This window comes from Theropithecus gelada, chromosome 4, assembly GCF_003255815.1.
Source record: "Theropithecus gelada isolate Dixy chromosome 4, Tgel_1.0, whole genome shotgun sequence".
Classification (NCBI taxonomy): domain Eukaryota; kingdom Metazoa; phylum Chordata; class Mammalia; order Primates; family Cercopithecidae; genus Theropithecus; species Theropithecus gelada.
The window spans coordinates 155,903,798-155,926,298 of record NC_037671.1 but is presented as its reverse complement, the minus strand read 5'-3'; the positions used below and the strand labels follow the sequence as shown (position 1 = coordinate 155,926,298).

General features: G+C 36.2%; 1 protein-coding gene across 1 annotated transcript in view; it reads right to left on the bottom strand.

The window, feature by feature from the left end:
• AKAP7 (A-kinase anchoring protein 7) overlaps window positions 1–22,501 on the bottom strand; it is a 147,313-nt gene that overhangs the window by 54,708 nt on the left and 70,104 nt on the right. Inside the window, exon 7 of the mRNA XM_025384225.1 lies at window positions 6,533–6,680. Coding sequence (XP_025240010.1) covers window positions 6,533–6,680 — 148 coding nt within the window. The remainder of the gene's footprint in view (window positions 1–6,532; window positions 6,681–22,501) is intronic.

Here is a 22,501-nt window from a genome sequence, read left to right as displayed (position 1 = left end):
TGAGACCAATGTGGTAATGTGGGCACCTCTTCTGATTGTTCAGAAGAAAGTAGAAATTCAGATTTAATATAAGATCACACTAGTATCAGCAAGTAATTCAAATTATAAAAAAAGAACAAAAACCCCTGTTCCAATCAAGTACATGTAGGGCTGCTAATCTGTGATTTCTGAGACACAAAGAAAAAGATTGATGGGGTGTAAAAGAAATCCTAGAAAATAATTTCTTACTTATTTATTTATTTATTTATTTTTTGAGATTGAGTCTTGCTCTGTTGCCCAAGCTGGAGTGCAGTGGCGCGATCTCGGTTCACTGCAAGCTCTGCCTCCCTGGTTCACGCCATTCTCCTGCCTCAGCTTCCCAAGTAGCTGGGCCTACAGGTGCCCGCCACCACACCCGGCTAATTTTTTGTATTTTTAGTAGAAACGGGGTTTTACCATGTTTTCCAGGATGGTCTCAGTCTCCTGACCTCGTGATCCACCCGCCTCGGCCTCCCAAAGTGCTGAGATTACAGGCGTGAGCCACCGCACCCGGCAAGAAAATAATTTCTAAAACTAAATCTCTACTTCATGTGCACTAAAAATGAATAAATTAATGGATAAAATTTAAAATGCATAAAATAGAACTGGATTTATGAGTTTCTCCTGTGTATATGAGAACCTATATTAATGATCATATCAGGTAAATTAAAAGCCTAAATGGAAAAACAAAAACAAAAAAAACTAAAAGAAAACATGAATGAATACACATCAAATCTTTGGTTTGAAGATAATTTCATAATGCTCATGATATAAATCACAGAAGAAATTTTCACCTATAATTTGATAAAACTTAACACTTAATATAAAAAATTCCTTGTCCAAAATTAAAAGCAACATAATACTTGGAAAATATCTGAAGCCAATACGGCAAACAAAAGGCTAGTATCTTTACTCTCAACTCACATATTGGTAACAGAATTCAGAAGAAGGAATCCCAACTCCTTATGGATAAGGATGATTTGTGGTTACCAGTTCCTAACTCAGTTCAAAGCAACGTATCCTGTGGGACCAGGGCTGAGACAACCACAAAATCCACATGGGCTTCTAAGGGGAAAACATGCACAATAAGATGAGCTCCAAAAAAAACTTAAAAAGCCCTAGAGGAAATTGAGGGTCACAGAAGACCAAATACAAGAATTCACTCCCAAGGAATCACAGAACTTTTTAAATATGAAAAGAACTTTAAAAAATGCCTATATTGAAATCCTCAAAGACATGACAGAAGAAATAATATCCATGAAGCAAAGAATAGAACAGGAAAATATGAAAGTGAATCAACTGGAGGCTGGGCACAGTGGTTCACGCCTGTAATCTCTGCACTTTGGGAGGCTGAAGTGGGTGGATCACCTGAGGTCAGGAGTTTGATACCTGCCTGGCCAACAAAGCAAAACCCTGTCTCTATTAAAAATATAAAAAAAAATTAGCCAAGCATGGTGGTGTGCACCTGTAGTCCCAGCTACTCAGGAGGCTGAAGCAGGAGAATCACCTAAACCCAGGAGGTGGAGGTTGTGGTGAGTCGAAATTGAGCCACTTCATTCCAGCCTTGGGTGACAGAGCAAGACTCTGTCTCAAAAAAAAAAAAAAAGTGAATCAACTGGAAACCTTACAAATGCAGCATATATACTCACTGATTTTTTTTTAAGATGTCTTAAATGGTATAACAGAGATGGTTAAAGAGAAAATCAGTAACTTGTGATCTAGCACTCTCCAAGAATGTACCATTAGCAAAGATAGGAAATATGCAAATCTAATGAGGGCTAAATTATCTCCCCAGAAAAATTCACACATGTACCTACGTACAAAGTTTTATGAACAATATCAGGAAGTTCTCAGGGTCCCTGAGGCCCAACTTCTATCCTAGAACTCTGAATAGTATCTTAAGATCAGAAATCTGTCCCACTTCTTAATGTATACTATAAAATGTTGGCTCAAGCCTCAAGAAATTGACATTAAATTTGAGCTAGGATCAAATCAAAGGGAAGCTAAACCAAGGTAAGCCAATTAAATCTGATTGAGAAATAAAACAAAGTATCCCAAATCTAATATTGTTATAAAATATAGGTAAGATTGACAAAATCGATAATTATTTATAAGCGAATGAATTCTAACATTAAACTTGGTTAATTATAACAATAAATTATCACTTTAGAGGCACATATGATTTTGAAGTTTATATTGTCATTGCCAAATGTGACCCACAAAAGCATTTGTAATAAGCAAAAATCATTTTTTAAAACAATGTGAAGTGATTGGCATGGGGATACAAGATTGGCAGGGTTTGAAAAAGGCAAAATTGTTTTGAATTAGAAAGTGTAACAGCAATAAAGAAGTTTGATGGAAAGATCTGGAGAAACTACCTCACCTAAGGGGAAATTTAAAGACTATCAACTGAAAAAGAGCAATGAAAGCAAAATCTCAATGGCTTGAACATAGTGATGGGGGGTGGTAGGCTGAACAGAACTGTCCAGTGGCAATTTAGGTAATCTATGATGTAAGCTTCATAATGCCAGTCCTGCAATATTTTCAGCAATATCAACATATTCCTTTTTTTTTTTTTTTTAAACAGGAGTGAGAGAGGTAATGAGGCACTGCATCTCTTATAAGGTTGGCCTTATAAGAGGCCTTATAAGGTTGGCAGAGAAGATAGGGGAAGCCAGCCAAAATCTGTCCTACACAAGAAGTATCTAAATTTTCCATTTACAATGAACCTAAACAGAAATGTTTGGTCCTCATCAAAACTTGGATGGAAGACAGCTCTCTTACAGAGATTCTGAAAACATGAAAATTCTCCTTAAAATAGACTTGAGATGTTTCAGAATATAAAATTCAAACGACATACTGAATATCTTCTGTTTAAAATAGCTGAAGTCTTTGAAAGGTAAAATGAGGACCTCTGAAGATCTCTAATGAAAATTTGGAAGTAAAATTGTGTCTCTTGAACAGTTTTTAAATGCTTTAATAAATATCAGTATTAAGATTCTTTCAGGGTATACACATCCATAGGTATTCTTCCAGCTGATGTGGAGATAAATTACCTTGGTTAAAGACCTTGCAATATTTAGCTACATATACAGACATATCTCAGAGGTGTTATGGGTTAGTTCCAGACTACTGCAATAAAGCAAACATTGCAATAATGCAAGTCACATGAATTTTTTGGTTTCCTAGTACATATAAAATTATGTTTCATTATACTGCAGTCTATTAAATGTGCAATATTATACCTAAAAAATGTACACATTTTACTTTAAATATACTTTATTGCCAAAAATGTTAACAATCATCAGAGCATTAAGCAAGTCATAATCTTTTTGCTAGTGGAGGGTCTTGTCTCTTGATGTTGATGGCTGCTGACTAATCAGGGTAGTACTTGCTGGAGGCTGGAGTGGTTGTGGCAATTTCTTAAAATAAGACAATAATGAAGTTTGCTACATCAATCGACTCTTCCTTTCATGAAATAGTTCTCTGTAGCACGGAATGCTGTTTGATAACATTTTACCCATGGTAAAACTTCTTCAAAACTGGAGCTGATTCTCTCAAACCCTTCAAAGCCACTGTTTTATCAATTAAGTTAATGTAGTATTCTAAATCCTTTGTTGTCATTTCAACAATGTTCAAGGATCTTTACCAAGGTAGATTCCATCTCAAGAAACCACTTATTTTGTTCATTCATAAGAAGCAACTCATCATCCACTAAAGTTTTATCATGAGATTACAGCAATTCAATCCCATCTTCAGGCTTCGCTCCTAATTTTAGTTCTCTTGCTATTTCTGTTTTTGAGACAGAGTCTCACCCTGTCACCCAGGTTGGAGTGCAGTGGTGGCAATCTCGGCTCACTGCAAGCTCTGCCTCCCAGGTTCACATCATTCTCCTGCTTCAGCCTCCCGAGTAGCTGGGACTACAGGCGCCTGCCACCACGTCTGGCTAATATTTTTTGCAGTTTTAGTAGAGATGGGGTTTCACCGTGTTAGCCAGGATGGTCTCGATCTCCTGACCTGTGATCCGCCTGCCTTGGCCTCCCAAAGTGCTGGAATTACAAAGTGCTGGGCGTGAGCCCCCGTGCCTGGCCATTCTCTTGCTATTTCTATCACATCTGCAGTTACTTCCTCCAATGAAGTCTTGAACCTCTTCTCAAAGTCATCCATGAGAGATGGAATCAACTTCTTCCTAACTCCTGTTAATGTTGCTATTTTGACTTCCTCCTATGAATCATAGTGTTCTTAATGACATCTAGAATGGTGAATCTTTTCCAGAAGGTTTTCAATTTGCTTTCCTCATATCTATCAGAATAATCACTATTCATGGCAGCTATAGCCTTACAAAAATATTTCTTAAATAATAAGCCTTGAAAGTCTAAATTACTCCTTGATCCACAAGCTGTAGAATGGACACTGTGTTAGCAGGCATGAAAATAACACTAAACTCCTTGTACATTTCCATCAGAGTTCTTCGGAGACAAGGTGCACTGTCAATGAGCAGTAATTGAAAAGAATCTTTTTTTTTTTTCTGAGCAGTAGTTAAAATATTCAGTAACCCATGCTATTAACAGATGTGCTGTCATCCAGGCTCTGTTGTTCCATTTATATAAAGTACAGACAGAGTGAATTTAGAATAATTCTTAAGGTCCCTAAGATTTTTGGAATGGACAATGAGCACTGGCTTCAACTTAAAAGTTACCAGCTGCATTAACCCCTCACAAGAAAGTCGGCCTGTTCTTTGAAAAACTTTGAAGTCAGACATTGACTTCTCTTCTGTAGCTATGAAAATCGTAGATGCCATCTTCTTCCAACAGAAGGCTATTTTGTCTACGTTGAAAATCTGTGGTTTTGAGCAGCCACCTTCATCAACGACCTTAGCTAGATCTTCGGGATAACTGGCTGCAGCTTCTGTATCAGCACTTGCTGCTTCACCATGCACTTTTATGTTATGGAGACAGCTTCTCTCCTTAAACCTCATGAACCAGTCTCTGCTGGTTTCCAACTTTTCTTCTGCACCTTGCTCACCTTTCTCACCTTTCACAGAATTGAAGAGAGGTGGGGCCTTGCATTGGATCAGGCTTTGGCTTAAGGGAATGTTGTGGTTGGTTTGATCTTCTATCTAGACCACTAAAACTTTTTCCATTTATCAGCAATAAGGCTAATTCACTTTCTTTTGATCTGTGTGTTCACTGGAATAGCACTTTTAATTTCCTTGGCATTCACAACTTGGCTAACTGGTACAAGAAGCCTAGCTTTTGGATTATTTCAGCCTTCGACATGCCTTCCTCACTAGGCTTAATCATTTCTAGCTTTTTTTTTTTCTTGCATGTCCTTCCAATGTATCATTTCTAGCTTTTGATTTAAGGTAAGAGACGTACGACTCTTCATAGGGGAATGGCTGTTTGGTGGAGCAGTCAGAACACACACATTTATCAATTTGGTTTGCTATCTTATATGAATATAATTCATATGGTGGCACCCCAAAACAATAATGATAATAACATTAAAGATCACTGATCACCATAACAGATATAATAATAATGAAGTCTAAAATATTGTGAGAATTACCAAAATGTAATTGACACAAAAAGAGCACATGCTGTTAGAAAAAATGGCCCAGAAAGACAAGCGATACGGGGTTGCTACAAACCTTCAATTTGTTAAAAATAAATAAATAAACTGTCTTTTTAAGGCAATATCTGTGAAGCACAATAAAGCAAAACACAATACAACAAGGTATGCCTGTATTTGTCTTCTTTGAGTATTTTCATGTTACTTTAAAAGTATATAAATCAGGTTGTCTTGAAGTTCATAATTTTAAAAGAATAGTGTCTGGTTTGAAACAGTAAATCTGAATCACAACAGAGCTGGCTCTTTTGAAATACATTCACATTGCAAAAAGTGGAGAATAGCTCTATTCTGGATGAAAGATCTCCATAAGTGTACACACTTTCCACCTGGAAACGCAGTTTTATATGAGTCTGTCTCATCTCATGCCATCTAACAGATGCATTTACATATAAATCTTTGCTTCCTCTCAAAACATCTTTCTTAGGGAAGAAATTGAAGTTTTCAATTTTTACAGGTCACCTACATTTTCTCTTCTCAAGGTGAAACTTTCTGGCTGAGGTCATTCTCTTCCTAATTACAAGCTGCAAATACAAAAATGCCTGGTGTGGAAGGCCATGGAGGCCTTCCCTGGAGAAAATGCTTTCTTCATGTTCATGAAATAAAATTAAATTGAAATGATTTCTAAATCAGTATTTCCAGACTTCATTATAATTATATTTAAAGCCAGAAGTATAAAAACTATGGGTAGCAAATTCTTAACTGATCAACATAAATACTAAAAATGCTCTAGAAAATTTTCAGTGTATCATTGTCAAAACACAATATTTAGGAAAGTATATCATTGAGAAAACATATACAACTAAGTTTAAATATTTGCCAAGATAAAAGTGATGCCAAAAAAATTAAAAATAAAGATAATAAATAATTTTTAAACGACACTCACCAATCACAATGGAAGATTCACAGTGATAATAACCATTACTTTGTTTTTTCTTCAGCATGGAACAAAGATCTATGCGATATAATATCTCTTCTCCAAATCTGTGACTGATAAACTTTTCATATAAATCAGGATCTATTTTTTTCACTCCCTTGAAATGAAAAAACAAATAAGTCAATCAATCATTTCACCCAGGCAACCAGTTCATAATTACATCACTTTCCTAGGACCTGATTATTACATCTTAGAATAAAGTACACCACTGCCTATTGGCACTTGAAAATGCATGTACAACAATAAAATTGTTGTAAAGTTGTTTTTCAAGTCTCCCTGCCTAGAACGAGTTGTATTTAAAAACCATCAATAAAGAGTGTTAGGTTTAAATTTGGCAGTTTTCAGAACTTCATACATTTTAAGCTCCAGAAATAATAAAGTATACTGAGTTAAAATTTTGAGATACCAAGGAAAGACTAATCATCGACAACAAAAATGGAGAAATGGATAGTTTTTTTTTTAAATGCAGTCACTCTGTCACGCATGCTGGTGTGCAGTGACGCGATCTCGGCTCACTGCAACCTCCGCCTCCTGGGTTCAAGCGATGCTCCTCCCTCAGCCTCCTGAGTAGCTGCGACTACAGGCGTGTGTCACCACACCCAGCTAATTTTTTGTATTTTTAGTAGAGACGAGGTTTCACTGTGTTAGCCAGGATGGTCTTGATCTCCGGACCTTGTGATCCGCCCGCCTCGGCCTCCCAAAGTGCTGGGATTACAGACATGAGCCACCGTGCCCAGCAAAATGGATAAATTTTTTAAAAGTAAGGTAGGAAAAAAAATACTATAAATCTTTAAAAAGTAAGGTGGATCTTAACATTTTATAGTGGAAAACTGTTCTAATTAGATGGATGTAATTTTTAAATTCCTTATGTAAGAATCATCTGAAAGACAATTAAAGATTACTTGAATTGGAACAGGGAGGTCAGTGGATCTTACAAGTTCTTCTCTATCTGCTCCTCCTTACTTTCAGTGTATTTTCTTAGCAGAAACAGTTGGTTGTTGAAAAATTACAGTGGGATGTCCTTGGTACCTCTGTAGTTCCCCCAAACATGGGAAAGAATATATCTGCCTCTGCTATACTATACAATGGCCCTGCAACTCGGCCTCAGAGTCCCAAAATACAGTCCATAAGATTAAGGTAACTAGAATAATATATTTTCTCTTTTCAATGACAAAAACTTAATTAGAAAATTGATGAAAAAAATTATAAAAGCAAAAAAATTAAATCACTACAAACTGCTACTGCTATAGTTTATGTGTTTAGTTTTTCCTATGCAAATACAAAGTACATTTTTTCTCTTCTATAGAATGTGGTTGTTCCCTGAGTACTATTTGATAACCAGCTTTATATTGTCAGTAAATATACCATGTCAGTAAATAATATACAGATGTGCCAAATATTTTTCTCCATAGTACTTCATTGCATGAAAGTCTCATAATTTATTCATCCAATTATTTACTGTTGGACATTTAAGTTGATCTTAATTTCTAATATCATATTAAACATATTTCTATTGATATATGTTTTTGCTCAATGTCTAAAACTGGACTCCTAATCTCTCCCCCTTACCTCAAAGGGTTATGTGGACTAAGTAAGTTAATTTATAAAAGTGCTTAAAACAATGAAATATAATAAATTATATATAAAAACACACATACACACAGCCATTATCATTAGTGAACTTTATGTAATAATTTCATTTAAGATAAGATTTCAAGAATAAAAAACATTCTGAGTAAATGGAAAATGACCAACCATGCTTGTCTTCTAAATGCTTGTATGTGTGTGTGGGTGGCGGGGGTGTGGAGGTTGGAGACAGTCATTCCTTTAGACTGGAGAGAAGACTGGCAATAACATAGCAGACAAATAAGAACCTTCAATTTTCAAGAAACCAATGCCAGCACTCACTAGCCACTATTGCTATAATCTTCACTTCCATTTTGTAAAATGTCATTTTTTAAAGAAATAAAACATGAGATTGACTCTCATCTTCTAGGCTTATTAATTTAATTTCAGCAAAAAGTAAATGCCAACTGTTTTGTAAGAATTTTTCACAGATGATTTCCAACATGAGTCTTTAGGACTTAATTTTTACTAGCAAGTGAAACGGAATTAATTGCTTAACTCATAATTTACAGAGAGAGCTATGGTTCAAAAAGGCATGAGAGGCACTGAAATTATATGCCCTGGTCAGAAAAATCTTCAGTAATAAACAACCTAGAAATAGCTAAGCCTCTGCATTGTCTGCTATATATTACAATTTCAACATGATCTTCATTCTCTGGAGAAATTTTTTGTTTGGCAATATATTTCTTTTCTGATAAAATTTATCTGAATTGATTTCACCATCCAGCTGCAGCAGGTGGTGTTTTCTTTCATACTAAAAAAAAAAAGGAAGACTATGATTCTGAGAAAATAAATGGGACCTCAAAAGTGGATCATTTAGGGTAAGAGTAAGAAGGGCCCTGTTTTCTGAATGAATCCACTGGGATGGCAAAATAGTTTCAGAAGCATTATCCTCCCAGATTGTATTTTAAAGCTAAAAAGGCTGGGTGGTGGCGTTATTTTCAAGCTGTGGACCCCCCAAATTATTTTCTGCTTCCCTTCATCATAGGCCAGACCCTTCGTCATAGGCTAGACCCAAGGCACTATTACTTAACTATCAATGGAGGTATAAAATGTTAGGAGGGTTCAAAAGGTATCATGAAAATTGTTAAATTTGACCTATAAAGGCTAAGAGTTTGGATTATTTCACATGTAGAAGAAAAATATGTGAGGTATCTTTAACAAATCTTGCTACGGGTGTTGCAACCCTGGAATTTTGAATATGATTGGAGATGGTCTAGTACTTAGAAGGTTATATTTGCCTTGAACCTAACAGGGACAAGGCATATTTTTAAGGGCTTCATATTTATAATTGTACCCAGTATAAGTGACATTTCAATTATGCAACATAACATTAGAAGAGAAAATAGGATGTTAAGTATGGAATACCAGACTTTGAAACAATAAATTAGTGACAAGAAACGTCAAACAGAAAAACATTTTCAAGACTATCTTAATTAATCATTAGAAATGACTGAAGTTTTAACTTTTCTTTAGCCTAGTTTCAGTCACAGTTTAGGAAAAATTATCAGATGTTCAAAGACACTTGATAACCTCTGATACAATGTACCGTGAAACAGGAATTTCGTTCTTGGTTGTAACTTGGCACTCAAAACAGTCCACTCCAGAGAAAATGCCACCAAAAGCATGATGAATATTTTTAGAATCATCTGATGGCTCAATTTGGTAAGTAATGGAAATTATTTACTCAGGAGGCATTCACCATATCATTTACATTTAGCTAAATGATGTGCACAATTTAATACGTACCAAAGAGGGCTCAGACTTATATTACTATGCCTCTGACTCTATTTTTAATACAGGAAGTAGACAGATGGTCACAAAAATATGGAAATTCACATTTGTTAATTTCAAAGTGAAAATCATTTAAGATTCTAAAAAATAAGATACATTTATTCATCTTTAATTTCTATGACAAACTTTTTGTCATCAGAATAATGGAAATTAATATTAAGAAGGTTGAAACTTTTGTGTAATAGAAGATAACTTCTTATTGTTACTTGTTATAACAATCACAACTTCCATGATGAAAATATAAACAGGCTTCCTATAAGACAAAGAAATTATTTGTCCTACTGATAATAAGCTTGGCATTCCTGGATCTCTGCTATGTTTTCCAATAGTTTATTGCTGTCATACGAGTAGCTATAAAAGACATATATATTTCCTGTGATAATGACTTGACAACAAAATTAAGAATGTGATATTCCACTTTGGGCACTGGCTGGTTAAAGAAGAATCGTAATCTCTTACGCTTATTTTTGTAAGTGGCAAAAAGTTACATTTGTTTAATGTTATATTGGTTAAGAAACTGAAATCACTTTTAGTGATCACTGCCCCAATGAAAATGTACATACTGGCAATTCACAGTTATGAAAACATTATATATCGGCATGGGGCTTATCCCTGGCAAATCTTAAAGTTCTTCATGATTCCTTCCCCTCTTTGCATAACTCCAATTTTTGCTGTTATTTGCAGTATTTTCATTTTCACCATCCTCCTGATACAGAACACTTGGTTACCTTCTTGCCAGCTGCAGCCTTCCCTCAGCGGCAGCTTTCCTTCAGCTCCTCTGAGTCAGGAGGAGGCTCAGTTCCACCCCAGCCTGTTCTTGACAGGGAGGGAAAGAGATGAGGAGCTTCACTGCACCAACCAATGGGCTCCGGAATAGCATGGTGATTTTAGATCGTGTCCAGTACCCAGGGTGAGAATGGCCTTGCAGCCTTCCCATCTTCTCCTCTGGCCATACTGGGCCAGTCTATGTGGCTGGGCTCTGCTTTGGTCCCCTGGTCGAATGTGCCTGTTTCCTGTCTTGCTGAGGCCCTGACACCCCACCTACTGCCTGTCAGTTAGCTTACAGAAGGAAATGTAAGGAGTGATGAAAAATGGAAAAGTCAACAGTACTTTATGTGGCCCAATTATTGTGGCCCAATCTGAAAAAAAAAATTATGCCTGCTATCATCTGTATTATAGTAATAGAAAATACAAAGCATTTACTATGTACAGGCTATGTACAGGCACTGTTCTAAGAACTTTTCTGAACTCATTTAATAACCACCTATTATCCACAGATAAGAAAACTAAATCACAGAGAAATGAGATCACTTACCAAAAGACACAGCTAGTAAGAGAGAGAGCTTAGATATAGATTCAGAATAAATAGAGAATATAATATATTGAAAAGAAGAGCAGAATAATAATTTCAAGCCCTCCATTATTTACTTTAAAATATTAAAATTCTAAGAATATTAATCATTCTTAAGATGTAATCATATACATGATCATATTTACAAAACCAATGTCAAAATTACTTTGGGAATCTCTAGCATTCTAAAATACCTGCCCTTAATATAGTGCATGAATATTAATAAATCAAGTGATATGTATAGGTCATAGTAAATTAATAAGAAAGAATTCATAGATGCTACTTATATATAGAAAAAATTATCTAAATAATCCAGCCTGTAAAAAGAATGCTTCTTATACTGTTGATATTCCAAATAATCAGGTAAAATACTGGCACAGATGGTCTGAGTTTTCTGGACCAGCTATTTATGTCCATATATAATACTTCTCAATTCTTAATTTTGTTTTATGCTAAAGCATCTATTCGATTTTTTTTAGGCAAGCCATCTCCCCACTCCTGTATTTATAAACTTCCTTTTAGTATTCCAGCCTGGTTTAATGTTCAGGCTTTATGGAAAGAAAAAGCAGAAACTTAGTATTTTAACTAACATTTACAGTATTACACCTTTCAGTAAGTAGTAAGTAGAAACACAGCTGCTAGAGTCATACGTTTTAAATCTACTGTTGACACCTCCTTTTACCTGTCTTAAGACTTTAAGAAGCACTGGATGCTCCTCGGTGGCATCAAGTGGCTAGGAAAGCAGACACAGAGGGAAGATAACACGATTCCTAATAACAGAAGTCACGTCACAAAAGCCACCAAGAGAAAATGCTGTATTGCCTCCTGGTCCTAACGTGTCATTCCAGGAGGTGCTGGCATCAACCAGACCAGAGGAAGAAACATGGCTTTGGTCCACAAACATTTGGTTCATTTATACTGACTAAGGCCATGTTAACCAGAGAGAGAACAACAGGTCATTGGCACCCAAAAAGTTCTCAAGGTTGCAGGCTCAGTACAACCAGCGCAGTCCTGGAACACTGCAATGCTTTTATTTACAACACAGTCTGTTTCCATGTAAGCTCATTCTTTGTCTACTTAGCCAACCTCAATTCTTTCTTCTCAAGTCCTCCTCCTTCTCATTTCCGGCAGGAGAGACCATATGCTGTTTGGCCACATAACTGTTTGTTATACTTGCATGTGGCTTTTCTCAGTATAATGAAACAAAGAAGGGGCTCAAAAAATGAGGCATCCAAGAACGATTCCTATATGCTCAGTCTCAGCTGAGCATTCAACTCCCTTTCATCAAACTCCAGCTGTGTTCTTGGCTTAGAACAGTCTTGTGATCACTCGAATGTAAACAAGCTACAGCTTCCTCCTCCTTCCTATCATCTGTTTTCCTAATGTTTTGCTCTTTGGTACATGTTCTCCTGAATTTACCAACTTCACCATTTATTTCTATATATCAAAAATAAAACAAAATCTCCCACATACACTTACAACTTAATCTATTATGTTTCCTTGTTTCAATGCAATAGCTTTTTCCTTCTAATATATACTTTCTAACATTAAGTAATTAATGCCAGTAAGCCACTGGTATAAAAATTTCTCAGGACCTCAACAGTGAAGCAGGAGAATGGGGCTGTTTGGTAGAAAATCATTCAGAAATAAGTTCACAGAAAAATCCTAACTTTAACTTGCCCCATAACACTGGCCTGTGTGTTGCAACATACTTACATCATGATAGAAGGTGTTGTGCTTTTACAGCTTAGATGTCAAAAGTATGGAACCACTCACCTCCATGTTATCAACAGATAGAACTTCAGGCCTAACTGTACCTCAAGCACCATTCAAATGAGAGTTAAATACTGTCCCTAGACAGTGTAGAAGAGACTGCACACTCTCAAAATATTTTAAGTGCATCCACAGACATCACTAATTGTAGTCTTGTACCTTTAAACAAGAAAGACCTAAAGCATTTTCCCAGATCCTCCTGCTCCATGTACCTAGTACTTTCTACTTTTCTAACTTTCTTATGAACTACTCAATTTCCTGGACCCTTTTCCCATCAACATTCTTCCTTCTCACTTTTCTCCCCATCATTCTAACCCCCAACATCATTCTCAATAGGACACCTTACTTAACCTAACTCAGCCTCTTACTCTGCCTAACTACCCAGAAGTATTCCCTGAATACTACTTAGGAAAGATGCCCCTGTCTAACAGCGGAAGGGCTCCAACAACTGAATATTACAAGAACTGGGTGAAGAAATGGGAAAGAAAGAGTGGCATTGCGATCTACATTGACACTCCTATAGATTAGGAAATGGAACAAGGAAGAAAGGTGCTCAATGATACAAGCCTTTCACTTTATTTGGTTTGGAACTATTCCCTGGACATCATAACAGATATAAGGGAGTCTAATAGGAAAATAACAATAGCTGAATATGAAACAGTCATTAAACATATAACCCAAGAATCATGTGTAGCCCTTAAACCAAAAATGAATGTTTCTCTCCAGATAGAGCAAGAAATGTAAACAAAGACTTTCTAAGTATGACACACATGGCTATGTAAAATAATTTTTTATATAACATTCAACTGGAACCTTGCCCACATTTCAAACTTAAACATTTAATTGTGAAATTTCTCCTTGTTTACTTTAAAATACAGATTGTCCCTGACTTAGAATGATTCAACATACCTTATTTCAACTTCACGACATGTGAAAGCAACATGCCGGTAGAACCCATACTTCTAGTACTAATACAACCATTGTTTTTTCACTTTCAGTGCAATATTCAATAAATTGCATGAGATATGCAACACTTTACTATAAAATGGGTTTTGTGTTAGATGATTTTGTCCAATTGTAGGCTAATATAAGTGTTCTGAGCACATTTAGGTAGGCTAGGCTAGGCTATCAGGTTTGATAAGGTAAATGTATTAAATGCATTTTTAACTTATAATGTGTTCAACTTATGATGGGTTTATCAGAATGTAACCCTATCATAAATTGAGGAACATCTGCATAGAATTACAGGGATTACATAAATTTTCTAATGCACTCAGAGTCAACCTGTATCTATAAACATTAGATTTGCTTTTTAAAAGTACAGTTAAAATAGGCATCAGACCAGTCAGTAATTTCCACACAGCCTTTTCTTTTAGACATTTCAAAAATTAAAAAGAATATTTTCCAATTTTTGAGAAGCACTTCAAGACTAATTTAAAAAGCAGTGAGTGTAGTAGGAAAAGAAAAAATTGACAAAAGACAAGGAATTGGTATCTTAAGATAATAGAATGCAAAAAATTATATATACTGGCATATTCCCCTTTTGCTATACCCACTAGGTGCTACCATTGCACACACAGACCCCAGAAAGCTAAACAAGCCAAACAACACTATCCTTTCCATGTCCACCACATACCCACTTTGTACACATACTTTGTACATCTTAGGTACCTGCCAATAGGAATATATGTGTGATGGAGAAGTTACCACCTGTTGAGAAGTATGTTTGATGTGATTTCCCTATCCATTCAGCTTATTCCTAGGTGACCACTCCCTGGTAAATTAAATTTGAGAGATATTTGGGCTGGTAGTCTAAGAGCACACAGTTTACCATTTTCTGATTGTCAGGGTAGGTCAGGGAGGGTGAAGAGCAAGGTGGGATCCAAGGGGGCCAAGTCACGATACATGGGATGTATGAGATTAGGGAGGGGCTGTTGCCAAAGGTGCAGGATCACTACAGGGAGTCACATGGAACATTCTCCCAAGTAATGAATGGCCAGACCAAACCAGAAAATACTGTGAAAGAAATGTTCTGTTCTAAATAAAGTTACACATCAAATTATTATAATCAGATCCAGCTGTGGGGAAGGCAATAGCCAAGGAAGGAAGAGAGGTAGTTTCATACTCTGGTCTTCAGCTTTGGGACAGTATAAAGATACAGCTGCACTAAAAGGCCTTAAAGATGGATCTCCAAAATGGTGTCACAAACCTGGCCAATAGTTAAATATATTGCCATCAGTAGGGTTTAGAGACAGAACACCTCCTGTAGGAACCAAACTGGAATTCCTGTAGTCAAGGGTAGCTAGTCCCTAAGATGATACATGGAGTAAGTGTTGTTAGGTCCTCAACTAAGATAAAGTGAGGCTTGGCCCTGGCAAACAGGCCAATAACCTTTTTGCCTTTTTAATTTACTAGAGCAACCAACTGAAAGAGAACTGAATTGGTTTAGTAATTTGAAGAACTAGTATTATTCTATTTTTAAGGTATCTTTCCTTGAGAGAGTAAGATTCTGATGGTCAAAATAAACCAGCTCATTTGTAGAAATGGAAGTATAATTCCGATATAAACTAGTTATGGTTTTGGATTGCATCCTTAATTCCCTCTCATATCTGAGTCTCTCAAGAAAAATATAGCTTTACCTTCTTTCACTATGCAGTTAATTATTTTAATAACAGCTGGTTGGCCAATCTTTCCAGTGACAAAAAATCTTCTTGCCATCCAAATAATTCCAGCTGGTTTGCTTTTATGTGATCATTTGAGTGGGTCAGTAATTAGCTATTGTCACTTACTAAACAAGGTAAATAGTTCTGCATCAACACAATTTTGGAATAAAATCTTAGGTTTTCTTGACCATATATTCTATTTTTCCTTACTCATAATCAATCCACTGTGGGGTTTGCCCAGTTTCTTATATTTTCATGATGTTCCACTTTGTCCTTGACTAAGAAAATGAAATTAATTACCAGTTTCAAAATGTCTAAAAATGACTCGTTGAGAAAAACATTTTTCCCATAACTAATGGTAATCTTTGAGATAGAATTTTTATATTTAATATAATTAAGGCAAACACATGCAATTTTAATTAACTTGAATACTCCGATACTGCATCTTTTAATACAAGTTCTAAAACTCTGTTTCTTCAATTATACTTAAATCAGAAGTTTATCGGGCTGGGCGCACTAGCTCACACTTGTAATCCCAGCACTTTGGGAGGCCGAGATGGGCAGATCACGAGGTCAGGAGATCCAGACCATCCTGACTAACACTATGAAACCCCATCTCTATTAAAAACACAAAAAAATTAGCCGGGCATGGTGGTGGGCTCCTGTAGTCCCTGCTACTTGGGAAGCTGAGGCAGGAGAATGTTGTGAACCCAGGAGAATGTTGTGAACCCCAGAGCCGAGATCGCGCCACTGCACTCCAGCCTGGGAGTCGGAGCAAGACTCGTCTCCAAAAAAATAAATAAATAAATAAATAAATAAATAAAATAAAATAAAATAAAAAACAGAAGCTTATCTGTAGATGCAACTGCTAGAAAATAAATGTGTACACAGAATCTATGTGTTTAATGACAAAAAAAAAAATCACTTAAGCCAGATTTATCAAATCAGCATTTCCTAAACCTATTCTGCCAAATACTAGGGCTACAAAACAGTCTGTGGAAAAAGGACTTGCTGGTCAAATGCATTTGGTTGGGAAACAACGCTGAGTGAACTATATGACCGTTCAAAATATTTACTGCCCCTCCTGTGGTGTCCCTTCCTGGAAGCAAATTATATAATTATATGTCCTGCTATGTTACACTCAGAAGGGACCATGTGACTTGCTTTGGCCAATAAAATATGATCAGAAATTACGTGTGTCACTTCTTAGCAAAAGCTTTAAGAATCAGCATGTTCACCAACTCTCTTTCCTTCTGCCAGAAGAGCAGAAAAGTCCTAGATGGAGGCTGCCCAGTCACGGTACTGAGTAAAGACAGTGTGGAGCAGAGCCAGAGGATCCATGAACATGGGCAAAAAAAAAAAAAAGAATCTCTGTTGTTGTAAGCTCTTGAGATTCACAATAAGCATTTGCATTTCAGACAACCTAAGAAGTTCTGACATAAAGAGTTAGATTAACTTTACTTAACCCATTATTGCTAACATTCATTGGATCACAGATCCCGCCCTGCCTCACATAAAACCCTGAGAAATGTTCAGAAAGAAAAATCTCGGAAAATGCTATTGAAGATACTTGCTTCAAATCTCCATTCCACTTTGAAGATTTAACATTAGGTTCACCAGTCATTTCTTCTAGGGTTTTCAAAGTTGTCAAAATCTCTAACAGAATCAAGAGCAACCAGGAATCATTTGTAATCCTGACTTCAGTCAATTTCTAGAATTTCCCATAAAATAATTTAGCATTCTGTTTACTCTTTCTCAATTTTTAAAGACATATAAAGTACTGAAAGATTCCAAATGAATGTTAAGCAGGTTTACCTTTGTAAACATCATTTCCAACTGTTAAACAATTGTAAACTTGTTTTTTTTTCAATGTACAGAAATAGACAATACAACAGCATAAAGTTGAAAAAGACATTAGAAACACAAGTGAAAGCACTTGTTATAAATAGTGCTCTTTAACACACAGTAGATGACAGGGTTGACTAATGTAACCTAGAGTATCTCAGAAGAAATTACAATTCTATCTCCTGAGAATTCACTGAATTTTTGGTGTTAAAAAGCCATTAAAACAAAGAGATTTGCTGTTTAATGCACTTGGAAATATGAAAAGTGACTCAAAAACAACTAAAAACTGTGAGTAATTAAGCCATTTGACACAGGGAGATTCAAAAATCGTTTACAGAACCAATCTGATTTATCTTGCACCAAAGATATTTTTAAAGTTTTGTCTGGAATAATCAAGGTTCACTGAATATCCAGGGCATCTACAAATGCCCTCTTTGAGGGATGAAGGAAGGAAGTGGCAGGGTAGTCTTCGGGCTTCTCTGTGCCTCTTATTTGTTAGAATGAAGGAGGATTCTTTAAAATGTAGAGCCCTGTGAAAGCTTGCCTAGTCTGTCTCCCAGGTCAGGAGGGCCTCTACCACCAGCCCTTACACATAATTTGGTATTGACAGGATTTCTCTACCTCTCAGTTTCACTAAAGATGTAGTATGTGGCTGGGTGCAGTGGCTCACATCGGTAATCCCAGTAATCCCAACACTTTGGGAGGCCAAGGTGTGAGGATTGTTTAAGGCCAGGAGTTCAAGACCAGCCTGGGCAACATAGCAACGCCCCGTTTCTAGAAAAAAAAAAAAAATTTTTTAATTAGCCAGGCATGGTGTGCACACCTGTAGTCCCAGCTACTCAGGAGGCTGAGGCAGGAGGATCATTTGAGCCCAGGATTTGGAGGCTGTGATGAGCTATGATCATGCCATGAACTCTAGGCCTGGGTAACCAAGTGAGATCCCAGTTCTTTAGAAAAAAAAGAGATGTGTAGAGTGTTTTTCCCATTGTCCTTGTTGCTCCATCTGGCTTCTAGGAGGACAAGTGGAAAGACTCGGATCTAAATTGCCACTATCTTCCTATCGGTACTTGAAGACCTTTCTTCTCTCTGTCTTTCTCCTTCCACGCAGACAAGAAAGCCAATATGAGGTTAGAAATATATATATCTGTGTGAAGCCAAATTAACCAATTTGGTCAAAGTGTTTATCTTATAGACATTTCAGGATAGCACAGGTGTCAAGAGTCCTTCTTGTACAAGTCAATAGAGATCGAGAGAGGTTAGGTGATTCTTCCAGGACTAAATAACAGGGCTAAAACAGGAAAGCTCATGCTCCTTTAAATTTACTACAGGGATTCCTTTAAGAAGGAATAGTCTTCATGCTCCTGAGTTTTAAAATGGTTTATAAAAGCTCACTGTCATGCAGACCCCCAAAAGTGAGTGGCAGTCAAATTATACCAGGCCCAGTTAAAATCCTGAAAAAATATGCAGCGATAGATAGATAGATAGATAGATAGATAGATAGATAGATAGATAGATAGAGATAGAAGTAAATAACGGTACTGAGTGAACAAAGATGACATCAGGGCTCACAGTTAGGGAAGGATGCAGAGTAAGGCTGAGTTCAGCCAACCTAATATAGAAACTTTTCATTACAATTTTGGTTCCGTATATTCAATCACCAAACAATTCAGGAACTGGAATCTCCTCTTAATGGTAGCATCAGAACAAAATTTTCATCCATATGCTCTCTGTTTCCATTCCTACCAATAACTGTCCTATATCCTCTTCTCCACTCCCCTCAACATCATCTTCATCAGGTCCAATGATCACCCTTCAGCCCTTACTTTTTGCATATTGAATTCTGCCCTCAAAACAAACCAGTCTAAGTGAAAGTCACTAACAATTTTCAAAGATCATTTTTTTCATTCTAAAGTACTCTCATTTTCTGACTCTGTAAAAAACAAAAAACAAAAAACACTGCTGCAAAGAGGTGTCATGTTCATAACACATATCTTTGTCAGTTTAAGAGCTACAGTAGTAATTTGAAAGAGTTATAAATCAGGGAAGGTATCTAAGAAGCCCAGAAAATAATTTGTGATTAAAAACAACTGACCTATACATTAGGAGATCACATTTATTTTTTGAGGATGCTATCACATTTATTTTTTGAGATCTGCATTAAGATGTTTGTTTGATTTGAAACCTGTCTTCTTCTGCCACCAAGTGTTAGCACATATTTCTAACCAACCAAGATTTGCAACATTGAAATCACTGAAACTCAAGTTCATTCAATAAGAAAAATAAGTCCAAAAAGATACACTATAAAAAGCACGAAGCTGAACAAGTTAGTAGACTGGCTATGTCAACTAAATTCTGAAAAAAACTACAAATAACCTGAACTTTAGTTACTATTTCAGAGACAGTAATTTAATACGATTTTCTGAGGCTTCATTCAATGAAAAAATTACAAAATACAATGATAATGATTTCTTTTGGTATTATGCAACATATCCACTACAATTTCATGAAACTAAGAATATGCAAAGCTGACACATTGACTAAATGTCTTCTGGTGTTAGAAAGATATATAATCGCCAAGAAAAGCCTTATGTTTCACAGAATCTGTCCTTAGCCTCAACTCAGCTCTCTAACTTGGGAACCAGAATACCATGCTGTCACAGAAGAAGTTTCACATCAGGACATTTGAGAGAGAGTTTCTGTATTTTCAAAATTTTGAACACAATATATTGAATGTTTAGATCCCCACTGGGCTTTTGGTTACTGCTACTACATGCAATTACCTGCCAATAGGTGCCTACCAGAGGACAGGACCCCGGAAGTCCAGGGACTTCTGCACCAAACACTTAACACCACTGGGAAATCCTCACACTAGATCTGTACGACCTCCCAGGGGGTGAACACTCATCCCCTGCACCAGCCATCTGTCCACATCTTTAATGTCAATGAGATGTTTTACCTTCATAAACAGACTGATTATAGCTCTGACTTAAATCTAATTTTTTAAGTTGACATGGATAATAGCTTTTCAGGTTATTTTTTAAATGACAATGACAGATGATTTTTAAAAATCTCAATTGGGTTATCACTATAGAATATCGCATTACACCTCCTATAAACAATAATGAATGGACCTGTTATCTTATTATCTCAGAATTTTCCTATAATAATCCGGAGCATTCCTCTACACAGCACACCCCTTTTTACCAACAATCATCACGTCTACCCTGACAACAGTAGCACCAGTACTTTAGGAGTGCATCAGTATCATACACAAAATCATTTCCTCTAGCAGGTCAAATTGAAATATAAGGAGGACACCACCTGGAATCAGTCTTTAAAACAGAGCACCTTAACAGGAGGTATCATTTAGCTCTTTTCCAGACAGTCTCACTATACACCACCCCTGCATACCAGAAACTGAAGGAACACTCCTATGACAATGGAAAATCTTCAGGTTTCCTGAATCCGGTGGCTACCCCACACTCCTGCATTGCCATGGGGCACCTAACTTTGCTCATCACCACTTCTTATTACACTCTACTCACAAGGTCCCACCATTCCTCAGAACCCCAGCAAACCAAAATGGGAATCCTTAGCATGTCAAGGGAGACTAACTATATTCTGAGTGATATTAAGGTCAGTTCTATTCACTTACCTACCAGAAAAATCATGGGCTAAGAGAGCAGTTGTGGGAAGCCACTTTTTACCTCTAAAATGCATTGAAACACATTAAGGTGTTGGCAAGGCAAACCCAAGAAAACCATTTTATACTATTTTAATTATACTATACATTCTACAGTATAGATTTTATATACTACATAAACAGTATAGTATTTTATTTACCTTTGCATGCTGTTATAGAATCCTTATATTTACTTCAATAGCTACTTATATCGTTTATACGATTTACCATAATTGACTTAAACCTTTCCCTATTGCTGTGGGAGTTATTTCTATTATTTCCCTATTATTGATAATATTTCAGTAAACATCTTTATGCATAAAGAACTTCACTTTTTAAATTATTTCTTTAGAATAATATCAGCAGGTAGGACATCTTAAATAAAACGAGATTTTTAACATATTTTTAATGTCAGTTGCATAATTCATAGCTCAAAGGGCCATATCAATTTTATATGATCTCTGATAGTCTTTCTACCACAAGTTTATCCTAACACATGCTCTTCTCATACACCATGGTTGGGAGTATAAACTGCCACTACTGCTTGACAAGGCAATTTGAGGTGTTTCTGAAAGTTTATAATGTCCAACACCCTTTGCCCTTAGAATTTCACTTCAAAGAATTGGTTCTTTGAAATACTGGCATATCCACCCAAAGAAAAGCGAACAAGGAAGTTCATAACAGCATTGTTTGTGGTACCAAAGAAACGGAAATCAACCTAATTATTCATCAAGGGAAGAATGTTTAAATTATGATAAATCAAAATAATATTGAGAGTTTTATTTCTGTTTTAAAGAAACTATACGCGTGTATGTATGTCCATATGTATTTGCAGTGCATAGAAAAAGGTCTGGAAGGATCTACTGGCAGTGGTTACCTAGAGAGAGAGACATTCTGTTGGAAGGCAGTGGGTTGCAGGATGGTAATGAGGGAGAAACTGTACCTTTCACTCTATAGGTCTGTATGTATTTTTATTGTTTACAGTAAGTATATATTCAGCTAATAATTTTATAATTAAAGTAACATTTTAAATAAAAAATAACATACGTCAAATGAGTCCAATCTCCTAACATGCAAGTGGAGAAAAAAAAAAAAAACTATTTTGCCACTCCCTTCTTTTATTTCACTATCAATCTAAATAACATGGAAAGCCAGCAATACATTCCACGGTCACCGGTCATCTT